Source organism: Miscanthus floridulus, chromosome 5 (genome assembly GCF_019320115.1).
Source record: "Miscanthus floridulus cultivar M001 chromosome 5, ASM1932011v1, whole genome shotgun sequence".
In the NCBI taxonomy this organism is placed as follows: domain Eukaryota; kingdom Viridiplantae; phylum Streptophyta; class Magnoliopsida; order Poales; family Poaceae; genus Miscanthus; species Miscanthus floridulus.
In genome coordinates, this window is record NC_089584.1 from 23,010,080 (window position 1) to 23,025,334 (window position 15,255).

The following is a 15,255-nucleotide window of genomic DNA, read 5'->3' on the forward strand; positions in this document are numbered from 1 at the left end:
TTCACGGGGGCCAACGAGGGATCAGCCCCCAAGGGTGGTCGGTCGGCGTCACATTCCAGGGGGGTGGCGGGCTGCCGACCCCTCCTGCTTCGCTATAACGCACCACGAGTTGGTCTTGATCGCTGGAAAAGACACCAGTCGGGACCGGGTCCTAGTTGGACATGATCTTTGCCAGAGCATCAGCCGCCTCGTTGTCCCTTCATGGGACATGATTCAGTTCGAGGCCGTCGAACTTTTCTTCAAGTCGGCGGACCTCCCGATAGTACGTGGCCATCTTGGGGTCGTGACAGTTTGAGTCCTTCATGACCTGGCCAACAACGAGCTGCGAGTCGCCCCAGACTTCCAACCGACGGATGCCCAGCTCGACGACGATACGTAGACCATTGACAAGGGCCTCGTACTCCGCTATGTTATTGGAGGCAGGAAAATGAAGGCGGACCGCGTATTGCATACGTACACTGAGCGGCGAGACGAAGACCAGCCCTACACTGGCGCCCTTCTTCATTAGTGACCCGTTGAAGAACATTGTCCAGTACTCTTGGTCGACGGCTGCCGGTGGCATCTGGACCTCGGTCCATTCCGTGACGAAGTCAGCGAGCACCTAGGACTTGATAGCTGCTCGGGGGACATAAGTGATCCCCTGGTCCATCAACTCGAGCACCCATTTGGCGATCCTTCCCATCGCCTCGCGGTTCTGGATGACCTCACCGAGGGGAAAGGAAGATACTACTATCACCAGATGTGACCCAAAGTAGTGCCGGAGCTTCCTCTTGGTGATGAGGACCACGTACAGGAGCTTTTGAAGCTACGGGTACCGAGTTTTAGAGTCGGAGAGGACCTCGCTGACAAAGTACACAGGGCATTGCACTTTGAGGGTACGTCCTTGCTCCTCCCGCTCCACTACAAGGGCGGCGCTAACCACCTGGGTGGTGGCCACTATGTAGAGCAGGAGCGGCTCCTATCCGATCGGTAGGACCAGGACCAGGGCTGTAGATAGGAGGGCCTTGAGCTTGTCAAGCGTGTCCTGAGCCTTGGGGTCCACTTAAAGCGGTTGGCCTTTTTTAGTAACCTGTATAGGGGCAGCCCTCGTTCGCCGAGGTGCGAGATGAAGCGGCTTAGCACCGCTAGGCACCCCATGACCCTTTGCACCCCCTTGAGGTTCTGAATCGAGCCCATTTCGGTAATGGCCATAATTTTTGTGAGGTGAGCCTCGATGCCATGCTCGGAGACGATGAACCCGAGCAGCATACCCCTTGGAACCCCAAAAACGCATTTCTCGGGGTTGAGTTTGATGCCGTTCTTCCTGAGCCTTTCGAAGGTCAGCTCGAGGTCGGCTATGAGGTTTTTGGTTCGCTTGGACCTAACCATGACGTCGTCTACATATGCCTCAACGGTTCGCCCGATGAGGTCACCGAAACACTTGAGCATACATCATTGGTATGTAGCCCCGGCATTTTTTAGACCAAACGGCATGGAAATGTAGCAGTATGACCTGAATGGTGTGATGAAGGAGGTCGCGAGCTGGTCGGATTCCTTCATCGTGATCTAGTGGTAGCCGGAATATGCATCAAGGACACATAGGGTTTTGCACCCTGACGTTGAGTCGACTACTTGATCTATGCGTGGTAAAGGAAACAGATCCTTCGGACATGCCTTGTTAAGACTCGTGTAGTCAACACACATCCTCCATTTCCCTTTCTTTTTTCTTACAAGAACAGGATTGGACAACCACTCAGGGTGGTACACTTCCTTAATGAACCCGGCCGCCAAAAGCTTCATGACCTCCTCACCGATGGCCCTGTGCTTCTCCTCGTCACAGCGGCGCAGTCGCTGCTTCACCGGCTTGGAGCCCGGCTTGATCCATAAGGCGTGCTCAACGACTTCCCTCGGTATGCCGGGCATGTCCGAGGGTTTCCATGTGAAGACATCTTTGTTCGCGTGGAGGAAGTCGACGAGCGCGCTTTCCTATTTTGGGGTGAGGGTGGCGCCGATGCGCACCATCTTCCCCTCCAAACCGCTTGGGTCAATAAGGATTTCCTTGGTGTTCTCGGCCGGTTGGAACGATCTAGAAGCCTTCTTAGCATCGAGCGCCTCCTCGTCGTCCACTTGGTGGACAGCCAGCAGCTCCTCCGAGGCAATGACCGCTGAGGCGAACTCACAGCATTCCACCTCGCACTCGTAAGCGTGCTGGATGGAAGTGCTGACGGTGATGACGCCCTTTGGCCCTGGCATCTTTAGCTTGAGGTACATGTAGTTGGGTACCGCCATGAACTTCGCGTAGCATGGGCGCCCCAACACGGCATGGTAGGTTCCATGGAACCTGACTACCTCGAAGGTAAGGGTCTCCATCCTAAAGTTGGAAGGAGTCTCGAAGGTAACAGGCAGGTTGATCTGTCCGAGTGGTACGGCTTGCTTCCTAGGCATGATGCCATGGAAAGGCGCCCCGTTTGGCTGGATGCGCAAATGGCTGATGCCCATGGCATCGAGGGTGTCGGCGTAGATGATGTTGAGGCCGCTGCCCCTGTCCATCAGCACCTTGGAGAGCCGCTTGGTGTCGACGATGGGATCAACCACAAGCGGGTACCGGCCTAGATGCGGCACATGTTCTGGATGGTCAGTCCGGTCGAACGTGATGGGCGAGCTGGACCACTTGAGGAAGGCGGGCGTGGCTGGCTCGACACTGTAGACTTCTCGGTGCTTGAGCTTCTGCTGGCATCTCGAGGCATAGGAGTCGGATCCACCGAAGATCATGAGACACGTGGTCTCAGTTGGGTAGACCACGTCTTCGCCCTCGGTGTCGTCGCCACTGGGGTCGAGCTTCTTCGGCTCTCCCTTCTTGGAGCCCCCCGCCAAGAATTTCCTCATGAGACCACAGTCTTTGAGGACGTGCTTGACGAGATAGCCATGGTTCAGGCATGGCCCCTCGAGCATATTCTCAAAGTGGTCAGGGGTGCCCTCGGTGGGCGCCTTTTTGCCCTTTCGCTTGACGGCGGCCACGAGCGAGCCCTCGCGCCACCGCTTGTTCTTCTTCTTCTTGCCAGAGGGGTTGGAGGCGTCCTTGCCGATGTCTTCGTCCTGCCTTGCCTTGCCCTTGGAGCGGTCGAAGATCGCTCCTACCGTGTCCTCTCCGAAGGCATGACTGGTGGCGATGTCGAGGAGCTCCTTGGTGGTCCGAGGACACTTGCGCCCTAGCTCATCGACCAAAGACTCGTTGGAGGTCCCAGAAAGGAACGCGCTGATGACATCGGCGTCAGCGATGTTAGGGAGCTCGTTGCACTGCCGAGAGAAGCATCGGATATAATCCTGGAGGGACTCTTTCGCCCTTTGGCGGTAGTTTTTGAGGTCCTAGGGATTTCCAGGGCATGTGTAAGTGCCCTAGAAGTTTCCCATGAAGGTTTCACGGAGGTCCGCCCAGTTTTGTATGCTGTTGGGCGGGAGATGCTCCAGCCACGTACGAGCCTAGTCGGCCAGATATAGGGGGAGATTGCGGATGATGAAGTCGTCATTATCTACGCCTCCGGCCTGACAGGCAAGTCGATAGTCCTCAAGCCAGAGGCTGGGATTCGATTCCCCGGAGTACTTGAGGACATTGGTCAGTGCACAGTACCGCTGAGGGAATGGTGCATGGAGTATGTGTCGACCGAAAGCCCAAGGCCCTGGTGGAGGGGGCTTGGATTTCGGTCCTCATTGACGTCGTAGCGCCCACCCCGGCGAGGGTGATAGCCGTGGTCGGCGCCCTACCGCCTGTCACGCCTGCGGGCATCTAGGATGACACGGGCATCGCGGATGGAGCCAACGTGTTCTCGGACCGGGGGTAGGCTGGCGACCCTCGCACTGGGTGGCGCTTGATGGACGGAAGCATTAGCCGCATGGTGCCCGAGGGAGGTGTGACGACTGATGTTGTGCCCGTGCCGTCATGACAGCGAGCTCTCTGCCTGCTGCTCTGCTGCATGCCCGAGCAGCTTGCGAATGTCCCGTTGAGCTTTGCGCTCTTCGGGGGTAGCAGGTGTCGGGAGACCACAGAGCAAAGCCATTGTGGCGGCGATGTTTTGGCTGGCTCGAAGGAATCATGGGGGACCATCGTCGTCCTCCATGATTCACCGTTGTACGTCGTGAGCCATGGCCCGCGCTCACCCTTGCTCAGCGCGATGGCGCTTGATTTCTTGCTCGAGCTAGGAGTGCTCTCGCTCCACCTCCCGGAGCGCCTCATCTAACTCCTGCTGCTGGGCCTGCAGTTGCTCTAACCGTAGCCTCCCTTGTAAGGGTGGCGCGGAGGCTGCTGGAGTTGGTGGGTGCGATGCGGCCACCCTCTCCACTGGGACGCGGACGGGGACTCCCCGTGGGTGACCCTCGGCGTCCCCAGTGCTCAAGGTGCAGCTGTCGTGGGCCTTTGCCACGAAACACTTGCGAGAGGGATGGTGGCTCCTATCACCCGAGGGGGAGCTGAAGAGAGGCTCGGGATCTGTCTCTAGGTGGTCGTAGACCGACTTTGAGGCGTAGTCTACCATCCCCATGAACTCGTCGTTTGTGTCAGACGAGCACATTCGCTGCGCCACATAGCTGCCAATGACTCCCGCAGAGTTACGGAGGCCAAAAGGGTATGCAGTCGAGGCGTCCCCCGACGAGGCCTCTGGTAAGAACGGTTCTCCTTCCTCGTGCTGCGCCGTGGCGCAGGGGGAGGAGAGATGCTCGCAGCTTTCCTGGGACGGCATCCGTCCTGGAGGAGCATCGAGGAGGTAGTCGTAGTTGCCGAGAAAATGCCACAGAGCCTCCGGGTCGCTGAGCCTGGAGAAGTCAGCGTCGCCCCAGCTGTTGCCGTACTCGCAAGAGTCGGCGTTCGAGGCTGCCTTAGAACTCTCGAGGAGCTCTAGGGTGGCCTGTAGATGGAGGCCCCCCATTGATTCAGCGACGAGGTCAATGTCAGAGGGCGGGTCAGTAGACCCAGTCTTATGGAGTGTGGTGTGCCCCTCCTCCATGCCAGTGACACGGTCAACCGACACAGAGGGAGGGAGCAAAACCAAGTCGTATTCCATCCCGGTGCAGAGGAAGTGTAGGCTCCCGAACCGAATGTGGGAGCCTAGGGCGAAGTGGATGCGATGGCTGGCCATCCAAAACCGCGTGGTTGAGATCGTCGTGACACGCAAAAGGCCCCTACCTGGCGCGCCAACTGTCGGCGTTTTGAATTCGTCGGCTAGTAAATTTGTGTATTGCACGTCAGGTTTCGGATGGTGTGCTCAAAGGACACAGGGTTTATACTGGCTCGGGCAGAATGTCCCTACATCCAGTTTTAGGCTGCTCGTGTTATTGGCACTTGGTTTGTAGTAGGGGGTTACAAACAGTCAAGAGAGGGAGCTAGTCCCAAGTCTCTGTGGGTTCGTGATGGAGCTTAAGTGCTCCGTGCGTGTGTTCATTTGTTTGATGATCAGTCGATCGTCCCCCCATGGGGTGCTCGACCTTCCCTTTTATAAACTAAGGGTAGGACCTAGGGTACAGGAGAGAGAGAGAAAACGGTGGTATAGCTACTATCCGGCGCTGCCCTTCTCCTCCGCGAGTGGGTCCTGCAGGCTCTGTTGACGATAGTGAAAGTACACGGGCGGCGCCTCTCCTCTCCCTAACATGCGGTATGGGAAGATCTCGTGTCAGGGGTGGCTCGAGAACCGAGTGGTACAGCGCCGGTCCGCCTAACACTGTTGGAGAGTGGGTGTCAAGATGCAGCTTTTCAGAGGTTGCCGGTTACGTCGAGGTGTGTCGGGGCCCTCCCTAGCATTAGGACACGATTTCGAACCTGCACCCTTTGGTCGAGGTGGCCAGGCGTGGCGGGGGACTGGTGGCATAGTTCTGACCTATTGGGAGCATCAAATCCGTGCGTCCTGGGCATTTAATGCGGTACAGATCCTGCCCTTGGATCTTATCTTTTGCGTGGGGGCGATCCGACCCCCAGGGGTCGGGCGATGCGGAGCCCATGCTCTAGGGCGAGACGGGTCCTGAGCCCTTGGGGTCGGTCGAGATGAGACTCGTGACCCCAGCAGCGAGCGAGGTGGGGATCGCACCTCCAAGGGTCGGGCGAGACGGAGTCTGCGCCTCTCGGGGGTCGGGCGAGACGGGACCCGTGCCCCCGGGGTCGGGCGAGACAGAGTCTGTGCTTTCCGGGGTCGGCCGGACTCGAGGCCCATGCCCTCGGTCGGGCCCGAGTCTTCGGGGTCGGACGGGACGGGACCCGTGCCTTGGAGGTCGGGCGTGACGGGTCCCATGCTCTGGGGGGGCCGTGCAAGACGGGACCCGTGCCCCCGGGGTCGGGCGAGACGGAGTCTGCGCTTTTCGGGGTCGGCCGGACTCGGGGCCCACGCCCTCGGTCGGGCCCGAGTCTTCGGGGTCGGACGGGACGGGACTCGTGCCTTCAAGGTCGGGCGTGACAGGTCCCGCGCTCTGGGGGGTCGGCCGGGGCCGTCATGTTATCCTTAATCCCCGGTTGGATCAAGGTAAGCGGCAGTCATCCCATAACCGTAGGACACCTTGATATTTATATCCGACAGGGAGAGTGGCTTGTCTCGTCGTAGGTTGCCTACTCCCGAGGTCAGGATCCCGTTGCCCCAACCTTCTAGGGTCAGATCGGAGGCATAGGATCCGGTCAGAGTGGAGGGCTGACTCCTCATTGTGGTCCCCACGTCTTGGTGGGTACGGTCTTACACCCGTCCATTAGGCTGGACAGGACTTGGGTGGTGCGGAGCCATGCGACGTGGTGTAGCTGTGCCCCAGTGTGGTCTTGTCCGTCAGCGGGGTGCTAACCAAGGCAACACAGGGCCGGACAGTCAGAGGGCTGTCGTCCTTCCTGTGCTTGGCGGGGTGGGCGTGCGCGTCCCGTCTGAGCGGGCGTAATGAATGCGCTCATCCACCTCTCATCCTTTCCTTAGCTGCTAAGGAAAGGGGTGGTCGTGGCACCGCACGGTTGTTGGTATTTGTTAACGCAATCAGATAAATCTGCAAGCACACAGATATCACTGTAGCTTTCATCTGAGAGTATTCTAGGTATCGATTTCCACGGGGAACGTGAAGTGTACTAGAAAGGATCAAGGTCGTTCAAGAATAAAGGTAGAAAAGTGTTTTTATGGGTACAGGGATTTTCTAAGGTTTTTCCCAAGACAAACTAGATAACCAGGTTCAGGCTTACTAAACTTACTTACTTTGGAGCAGCAGTACCTTTTCGATCCTCAAAAAGACTGGTAAGGGGTGATGGGAGGAAGGCTGCCAAAAGCTCTACGAAAACACCAATCCGAACGTGGTGGATTACAAAGGCCTGGTCAGAGCTGTCACCTCTGGGGCTACCACAACTATTCGTGGGATTGGACGCAAACTCAGGTAAACACTAGCCTAGACACCACGTCTATGCTAACGATTACTACTCTAATCTGGACCTTATACTAGAGCACTCGGTCGAGCAGAGTTCCCATAAGTAAAGTGAAGTAAAACTTGAACTTAGTCAAATAGAAAACTTGGAATTACCAAAGTATAACCTGGATATTACTCAAGAGTTGAGTCAGCTCCGTAGAGGTACAAAAGTCGAGGATGATCTAACAGACCTAGCTCCTACTCCGCTATCGTCCTCCCCACTCTCTCTATTTTCTTTACTACAACTAGGTGGGAGCACCTAGAGGGACACTACTACTAAATATAGATGAAGAATGGAGCTTAAGGTAGAGTGTGTTACAAGTGAGGGAGAGGGTCTCTATTTACAGGTGGAAGTTTGCTTAGGAGAGCGGAGATCCTTTGCATGATTCTGAAGAATATTCCCACCTCCTATACTCAATGGCGCCACCTAAAATAGAAACCGACCTCCAACGTCGGTGGAAGCCAAAACTTGCGCCTCTGAATTTACTCCCACCGACATGCAAGAAAACCGACGGAGAATGTGGGCCAAAACGGGGTCGCCTGGGCTGCCTGCGCCTTGCGTTTGGGTGCTCACGCTGCTTGCACGGTGCTAGCTGCGCCTTGCGTTTGGGCGCTCACGCTGCTTGCCTGGGCTGCCTGCCCTGCCGGTCGATGGCTTGCTGGCTGCATGGGCTCCAGCGGGCCCATCTGGCCCTGTCTAATTTGCGTGGACAACGAGCAGAGCAGCTGCTGCTGCATGCACGTCGACATTTTGAGCACTTCTTTATAATTCTCAAAATTGATATCTTTTTTATTTCAAACTTCAAATATATCAAATAATATATCTGTTTTGATCGGTTCGATGAGCTCTTTGCAATCGTGTACTCCAAATATTTATTTGAGTCGGTTTTGCAACATCAAAAATTTCGAATTCCTTTTCATGGCCGATTTTTGTCACAGCTGCGTATGCATTGTATATCATCTTTTAATGCACATTTTTTTTTGTATATCCTGCAAAATCACTTAGAAAGCCAAAACTCGTGGAACTTGTTAGATAAAAGACCTATATTGCTCAAATATATTTTATTTGTTGTTATTTTAATATACTTTGGCGGGTAAAACATTTGAGTTAACGTCCGCCAACAGCGGTGAGAGAGGTGGGAGAGGTCGAGACGAACCTTGTACGGCCCGAAGCTGAGAGGTCGAGGCGAGCCGTGTTCGGTCAGGCCGTGGCCGGCTGGGTTGTCCTGAGTGATACTTAAGACCGTGCTTTGGGGTATCTCATTTTCATAACCCCGACAGTAGCCTCCGAGTGTTTTTACGATTCGGGAGAATCATGAAGGCACTCTTCTCGAGCGGTGCTTTGAGTGGTCGAGGCATTTATTGGTGTTTCTTAGCGTAAGCAGAAGGAATCTACAAGCACACGGATACACAGTTGTAGTACTTCACCCGAAAGTATTCAGCGTATCGTATTTTCCCAAAGGAACGGATGTGTAAGGTCCCTTAGCTAGTTTACCTAACGAAAACAAAAAAAGAGTAACTTGGGTAGTGAGATTCTTCTAAGGGTAGAGATCTTAGGTGAAGATAACTTTATCACTATAGCTTGCTTCGAGCACCGGATTGCACTTGGTCTGCCAAGTGATGCCGGCCTACAGCTCTACACCGAACCCGAACGTGGGGGATTACAAGGGACGGACAGGCTGTCACCACCTGCCGCCTACCCCTCAACCGTGGGGAACGAGGCAAACGAAGGTAACTTCTAACTTAGACACCACGTCTACGCTATTGGTTACTACCCTAGCGTTGGCCAGGAACTTCCGTTTTTATCAGGAGTCCTCTACTAGAGTACCCGCCATGGGGACGAACGACGAACCCGCAAGTTTATAATGAACAAAGATAACTTTCTTAGTAAATCAATACCAAAAGATGAACACGAACTTATTACTCCAATTTGTAAGATGATCGTAGAGGTACAAGTGTAGAGGAGCCGTTAGCTCCGGCACTCCTTCCGCTGAGTGTACCAAGCACACTAGTGGAGTGTTGGTATTTGTTAACGCAAACAGAGAAATCCGCAAGCTCACGGATACCGTTGTAGCTTTTACCCAGGAGTATTACAGAGTATCGTATTTACCCTCAGGGAAGCAATGATTAAAGAAGTTGATAATTAACCACCATGTATCCACTAACTAATATACCGACTAAACTAATGTGGGGGTAAGTGATAAAAATAGGAGTGATGGATAATGACACACACAGGAGAACCCATTGTAAGATAGAAGAGTAGATAAGCTGAGTTGAGAGGAGAACAGACGAATTTAAGGTTCATATATACTTCTCTATTACTATGGTTCTATTCTAGTTCAGACCAGAGGGGATAAGTAAACAACGGATGAGATACAGGACATCAGAACATTAGCCACGGAAAGAGATGAGAAGGGGGCTAGGAAGCTCCGACTACGGTCCTGCAAACACCAACCCGAGCTACCACACCTATCCGTAAGGTTGGGTGCTATCTCAGGTAACCTATAAGCTAAACACCATATCTAGTCTATCGATTACTACTTTAGTCACGATCTATAATTAGAGCACCCGATGCTGGCGGAGATCCTATGCTAAGGTGTAGCACCACTATACTAACCACGCTTAGATAAACCACTAAAGTATGAGCCAGATAACCAAGGTTTATACCAAACCTCCGGAAACTCCTCTGGAACCCGAGTACTCTACCTAACTCTCAACAAGGCTAATCTAATACTACATCTTGGAAATATAGTAGAGGTTGCTCCTTGTGGTGTGGTCCGTGTCAATTGAGAAGGGGGTAGCCTCTCCTCTCGCATGGAAGGCAAAAACCGACCTCCTTATGTCGGTGGGCGCTAAACTTGCGTGTGCTGATTTTCTCCCACCGTCATCGTTGAGAACCGACCAACGCTGCCGACCTGCTGCCGTGTGCGCTGGGCTCTGCGTCTGTCCTTCACGCTGGGCTGCCTGCGCCTGCTTGAGCCACGCGTGGACAGATGATGGGCCAGCGCCGTCGAGTCGTCGACCTTCACGTAACCGCGCTTGCGCTGACCTGGGCTGGCTGGTGTGTCCTCGCGTCGTGTGTGGATGCGCCTGGACTGCTGCATTGCCTCTGCTAAGGCCCCGTTTAGATCCAAAAATTTTTGGATTTTGGCTCACTGTAGAGTTTCGTTTGTATTTGGTAATTAGTGTCTAATTATGGACTAATTAGGTTTAAAAGTTTCGTCTCGTGATTTCTCGACCAACTGTGTAATTAGTTTTTTTTCGTTTACATTTAGTACTCCATGTATGTGCCGCAAGATTCGATGTGACGGTTACTACGCAAAAATTTTTGGATTCTAAACAGGCCCTAAGGGTGCGTTTAGATCCAAAAAAATTTTGGATTTTGGCTCACTGTAGCATTTCGTTTGTATTTGGTAATTAGTGTCTAATTATGGACTAATTAGGTTCAAAAGTTTCGTCTCGCGATTTCTCGACCAACTGTGTAATTAGTTTTTTTCGTCTACATTTAGTACTCCATGCATGTGTCGCAAGATTCGATGTGACAGTCACTATGCAAAAAAATTTTTTGGCAACTAAACGGGTAAATTGGCCAGCCGACAGCTGTTGGGCTTGGGGCCCAGCTGTCCCTTGCTGCTCCCGTGCGTAGAGAAATGAAGCTGCATTCATGCTGCTGTAGGTGTGGGGATGCCTGGCCCACCATGTCTCCTGCACGTTTGGTCGTAAATGCCCACTTGGGTTGGTTGCACAGGCCACTGACTCTAGGGGTGCTAGACGTCTGTATGACGTCAGTGCCTCTTTTTAATTTGCGAAGTTTGTATCTTTCTCATCTGATCTCCGAAATATATGAACAATATGTCCCCTTTGATCGAGCTCTTCGCAATGGTCTACTCCACATATTTATTGGAGTCTGCTTTGCAACAGTAAAAATTCGAATTTCTTTTCCTTCCGATTTTCACCAAGCTGTATATGCACTATATATTATCTTTTGACGCGTATTTTGAGTATATCCTGCAAAACAACTCCGAGCACTAAAACTCGTGGAACTTATTAGATAAAAATCTATTTTTCTCAGATATATTTTATTTGTTGTCAGTTTAATATACTTTGGCGGGCAAAATATTTGAGTTAACGACCGCCAAAAAGCTTCCCCACACTTAGATCTTTGCTCGTCCTCGAGCAAAGTTATATGTAACTATGAAGCATGACTTAAAAAGATGTGATGCTAGCATAAAAGATATTCCATGTCATTCCTTATACCTGTGGATTTTGTTGTGTCTGACATGTCGCCTTGAGCGGTTGAAAAGCGGAACGACTTTTGACACCAAGTCATCACTATCCCATTATGAAGCATACTTGGAGTTTTTTTGTAATTTTTTTTGAAATTAAAAGCATAGTGCATATTTCTCCTCAAATGGTACTCTTAAGTCGCTCAATTGTGTATATTTTTTTACCAAAGGCTTTTGAATTTGCCTTCTTTTTCATCCTACTTCTAAAAAGGCTTATGCGGAGCTTTGGGTAGGGATGAAGTGTGGGAGTATACTTGCATTGCGTATTTTGCTAAGTCAAACAATGGATCCAAGGAGAAAGATGTCATACAATCAAATCAAGAGATGCATGTGTGTGAAAAATTTATGGTGGCTAACCTAATTCTACTATGCTCTTTAAAACACATCTCTCTCTTTATTGGGACTTGAAAATTTTTGTGAGAACATGGGCTATCTTTATTCTCATCTTTGTTCTTTTTTTCCCTTTCTTATCATCTCTTTTTTCTTTCTTTTCCTGTCTTTCTATTTTTCTTTTCTTTTCTTTATTTTTTTTCTTTTTATGATAGCCTCATGTCTCTTTTGGCAACAAAACTTTTGTGAGAGATATGAAAGAATATTTATTTTGATGGAATCTAACAAACATATTTTTGTTCACTCCCAGTGTAGGAGTAAAATATTTTTGGGTGAAAGGCATGTTTTTGTGCCTATTCCTATTGTAGGAGTAGGGCATATATTTGGTGGCGTGTACGTGATCTTTATTTTAAAAACATGATAACTTTCTCAACATGGGTCAACAAAGTTTGACAAAGCTCAACACAAAAATAAGTAGCATATGTAGAAGGTTTTTATCATGATATTTGGTCTTGGTAGGAAATTTCACCAATGAGAAGAAGTATTGCTATAAATTTTGAAGTTTTTAGCAACACATAAATTCTCCAAGAGCTTACATAGAAAAGATAGGACTTCTTAGTCTTTGTCATATCTCACTCCTCAATAACTTAGTTGACATGTTTTCCTAATAGATATGTATCCACAAGTAACAAGTATATGAACTAGGAATAAAGTTTATGCCGACCAATCTTTATAAAGTCAAGTTCATAGTTTGGCAAGATTTTATTTCATATTTTTAAGTCTGATTGGCATATTTGGATTTTTTTAACGTAATCAAACTTATAGTATCATGGGTGAGAAAATAGAGTGCAAACCAGCGTGCCCGAATGATAGCATGGAAGGGTCGGGTCCCCCACACTTGGATTTTTATGTCATTTGACACTAAAAACCAAGTGTACATGAATGTTGGAGCATCTCCTTAGCATGTATTGCAGCACCCATGTTCCTAAACATCGTTCATCCTTCGTTCCTATAATTGTTAGTGGCAAAGAGTACCCGAAGGGAACTTGTCTAGCACCAAGATTTTGTTTATTTGTGGGAGAAAAGGAGGTCATAGCTTTATTCTAAAAAATGTAAGTCTAAGTTAAAACAAGTTTATTATGCAATCAAATACTATTATTATATTTTTTTATTAAAAAAATTCTAGTAACTGAAAAGTGATTTTTTATTTTATTAATTTTTTATGACTTTATCATAATGAGTAAGGCATAAAGGTAAAACAAGGTAGCGACAACCAAAAAGAAATGAATGAATGAAGCATGTCATGAAATATGTTTAGAGAAGTTCACCCCACACTTGAATTTTGCAATATGCAAAATCAAATCTGGGTGGTAGCACTCTCCGTCGAATGTGCTTCATTGTTGAAATAATATTTGGTAGAATTTACCTTGCATTTTACCCCTTTGTTCTTTTTTCTCAAACCTAAAAGGTTAGTGACAAAAATACCTGAAGGAGTAATCTCATAACTATGTCCTTAAGCTCATTTTCAAAAGTCATTTAATTGTTATTATTATATTTTTTTATTCATTTTATTTTTATATTATTATTATTATTTTTGAAAATGAAAGGATTTTTTTTCAAATATTGATGTATTTGAAAATGAGGTTAAAACAAATTTATCATGCAAATTTTAATTTTCTATCTTTAAGGTAAGATTGCTTTTAGTTCTTATGCAAAAAGTATTTTTGTTGAAAGCTAAACATGCAAAATTCAAAAATCAAAAGTTGTTTTGAAATCAAATATGAGATAAATACCGATTTACCTTCGGCAAGGGCTCATCGTTTTAAGTCCGTTGAGCAGGACTTCTCCATTGCATTTTTAGCTTGAATTTGCATCATCTCATCCTAGAGATGGACAAGGATGACCGCACTTCTTGTTTTCACCATGCCATCGTGATCTTCGTGTGGTATTAGCTTGGTGGGCGTGTGATTCATTTTTTTCTTCTTTTGATCAAGGTTTCATTCAAAGTTCACCAAATGAATTTGGATTTACCTCCGTTATGAATTCATCTCAAAGACTTACCCTCATGGATTCAAGAATTTCTTGCAAGGGTTAGTCCATGCATACAACCAAAGTCTATACTAACAGTTTTGGTTCAAAAATCAAACTAGACTCCATGTCTAATTTGATTCAAGTAGGGTAATTAACCTAAGCACCATGCTTAATTTAAAAAGCCTATGGAAGCATGTCCAGTAACAAACTAGTGTAGAAAAAGGAAGCATGAGAGGTTAAACATGAGATCCATTCAAATGGATGTGCGAACATTGAATGATGATGAACCAGAGAACCAATTTTTTTCATATGCAAGCAATGCAAACGGGGTGGATGAATGTGATTAAGCAAACATGCCATGGTTTTGAAAACAAGGAAGTTAAACGAGTGATATGCATGAAAATCTAGGCTTTAGCCAGTTCCTGTAGCGCGGACCATCTGACGATATCATACCGGTTGGCAAAGCCAACATATGAATCCGATGGTCCCGTTTAACATCCGTCTACTACGAAGCTAGACTAAGAGCATCAACTAGTACATAACAATAAAAATTGCCATCTACCTAGACTAGGCATGGCGCCCGAATACAGCTCAAAGTCTAGGAGCCACCCAAAGAAAGCGCTAGATATATAATGAATTAAACAAACATGCAGTGGTGAAAAGAAAATAACAATCCGAAAGATATTTTTGGGTTGGTTCTCTCATACCTTGATGGATTGCACCCTCACCCATAATTTGAGATGGAATTGGTGAGTGGTGCAACATCTTTGTTCCGTCACATATGATGGTTTTGTTTTCTCTTGACGATGACCTTCTCTTTATCTGGACATAATTAGTTTGTATATACTTTCTGGTAGGGTGGAAGTATTGTTTTTTTCATGCATGATTGGGCACCCTGGGCTCATGATGATTCCTTTTTTTTCTTGTGGAAGTGTGCTAGAAGGTCAAACGGTTGGTATTGCCCTATTTATTCCACATTCAATAGGGCAAGGATAATCCCACAAAAGCTAGGGGTAAACTCGGTTAGCAGATATCAAGGTCAATATCAAAATCTTTACGCCAATTACTTTCCCAGTAACGGCGCTAGAAAGCTTGTTGGTATTTGTTAACGCAAACAGAGAAATCCGTAAGCGCATGGATATCGTTGTAGCTTTCACCCAGGAGTATTCCAGAGTATCGTATTTACCCTCAGGGAAGCAATGGTTAAAGAAGTTGATAATTA

General features: G+C 48.7%; 1 protein-coding gene across 1 annotated transcript; it reads right to left on the minus strand.

Annotated features, from left to right (window-relative positions):
- Window positions 1-199: 199 nt before the first annotated feature.
- LOC136454409 (uncharacterized) lies at window positions 200-562 on the minus strand. The gene has a single exon (XM_066454845.1). The coding sequence runs from the start codon at window positions 560-562 to the stop codon at window positions 200-202; it is 363 nt and encodes a 120-aa protein (XP_066310942.1).
- Between the last annotated feature and the right edge of the window lie 14,693 nt (window positions 563-15,255).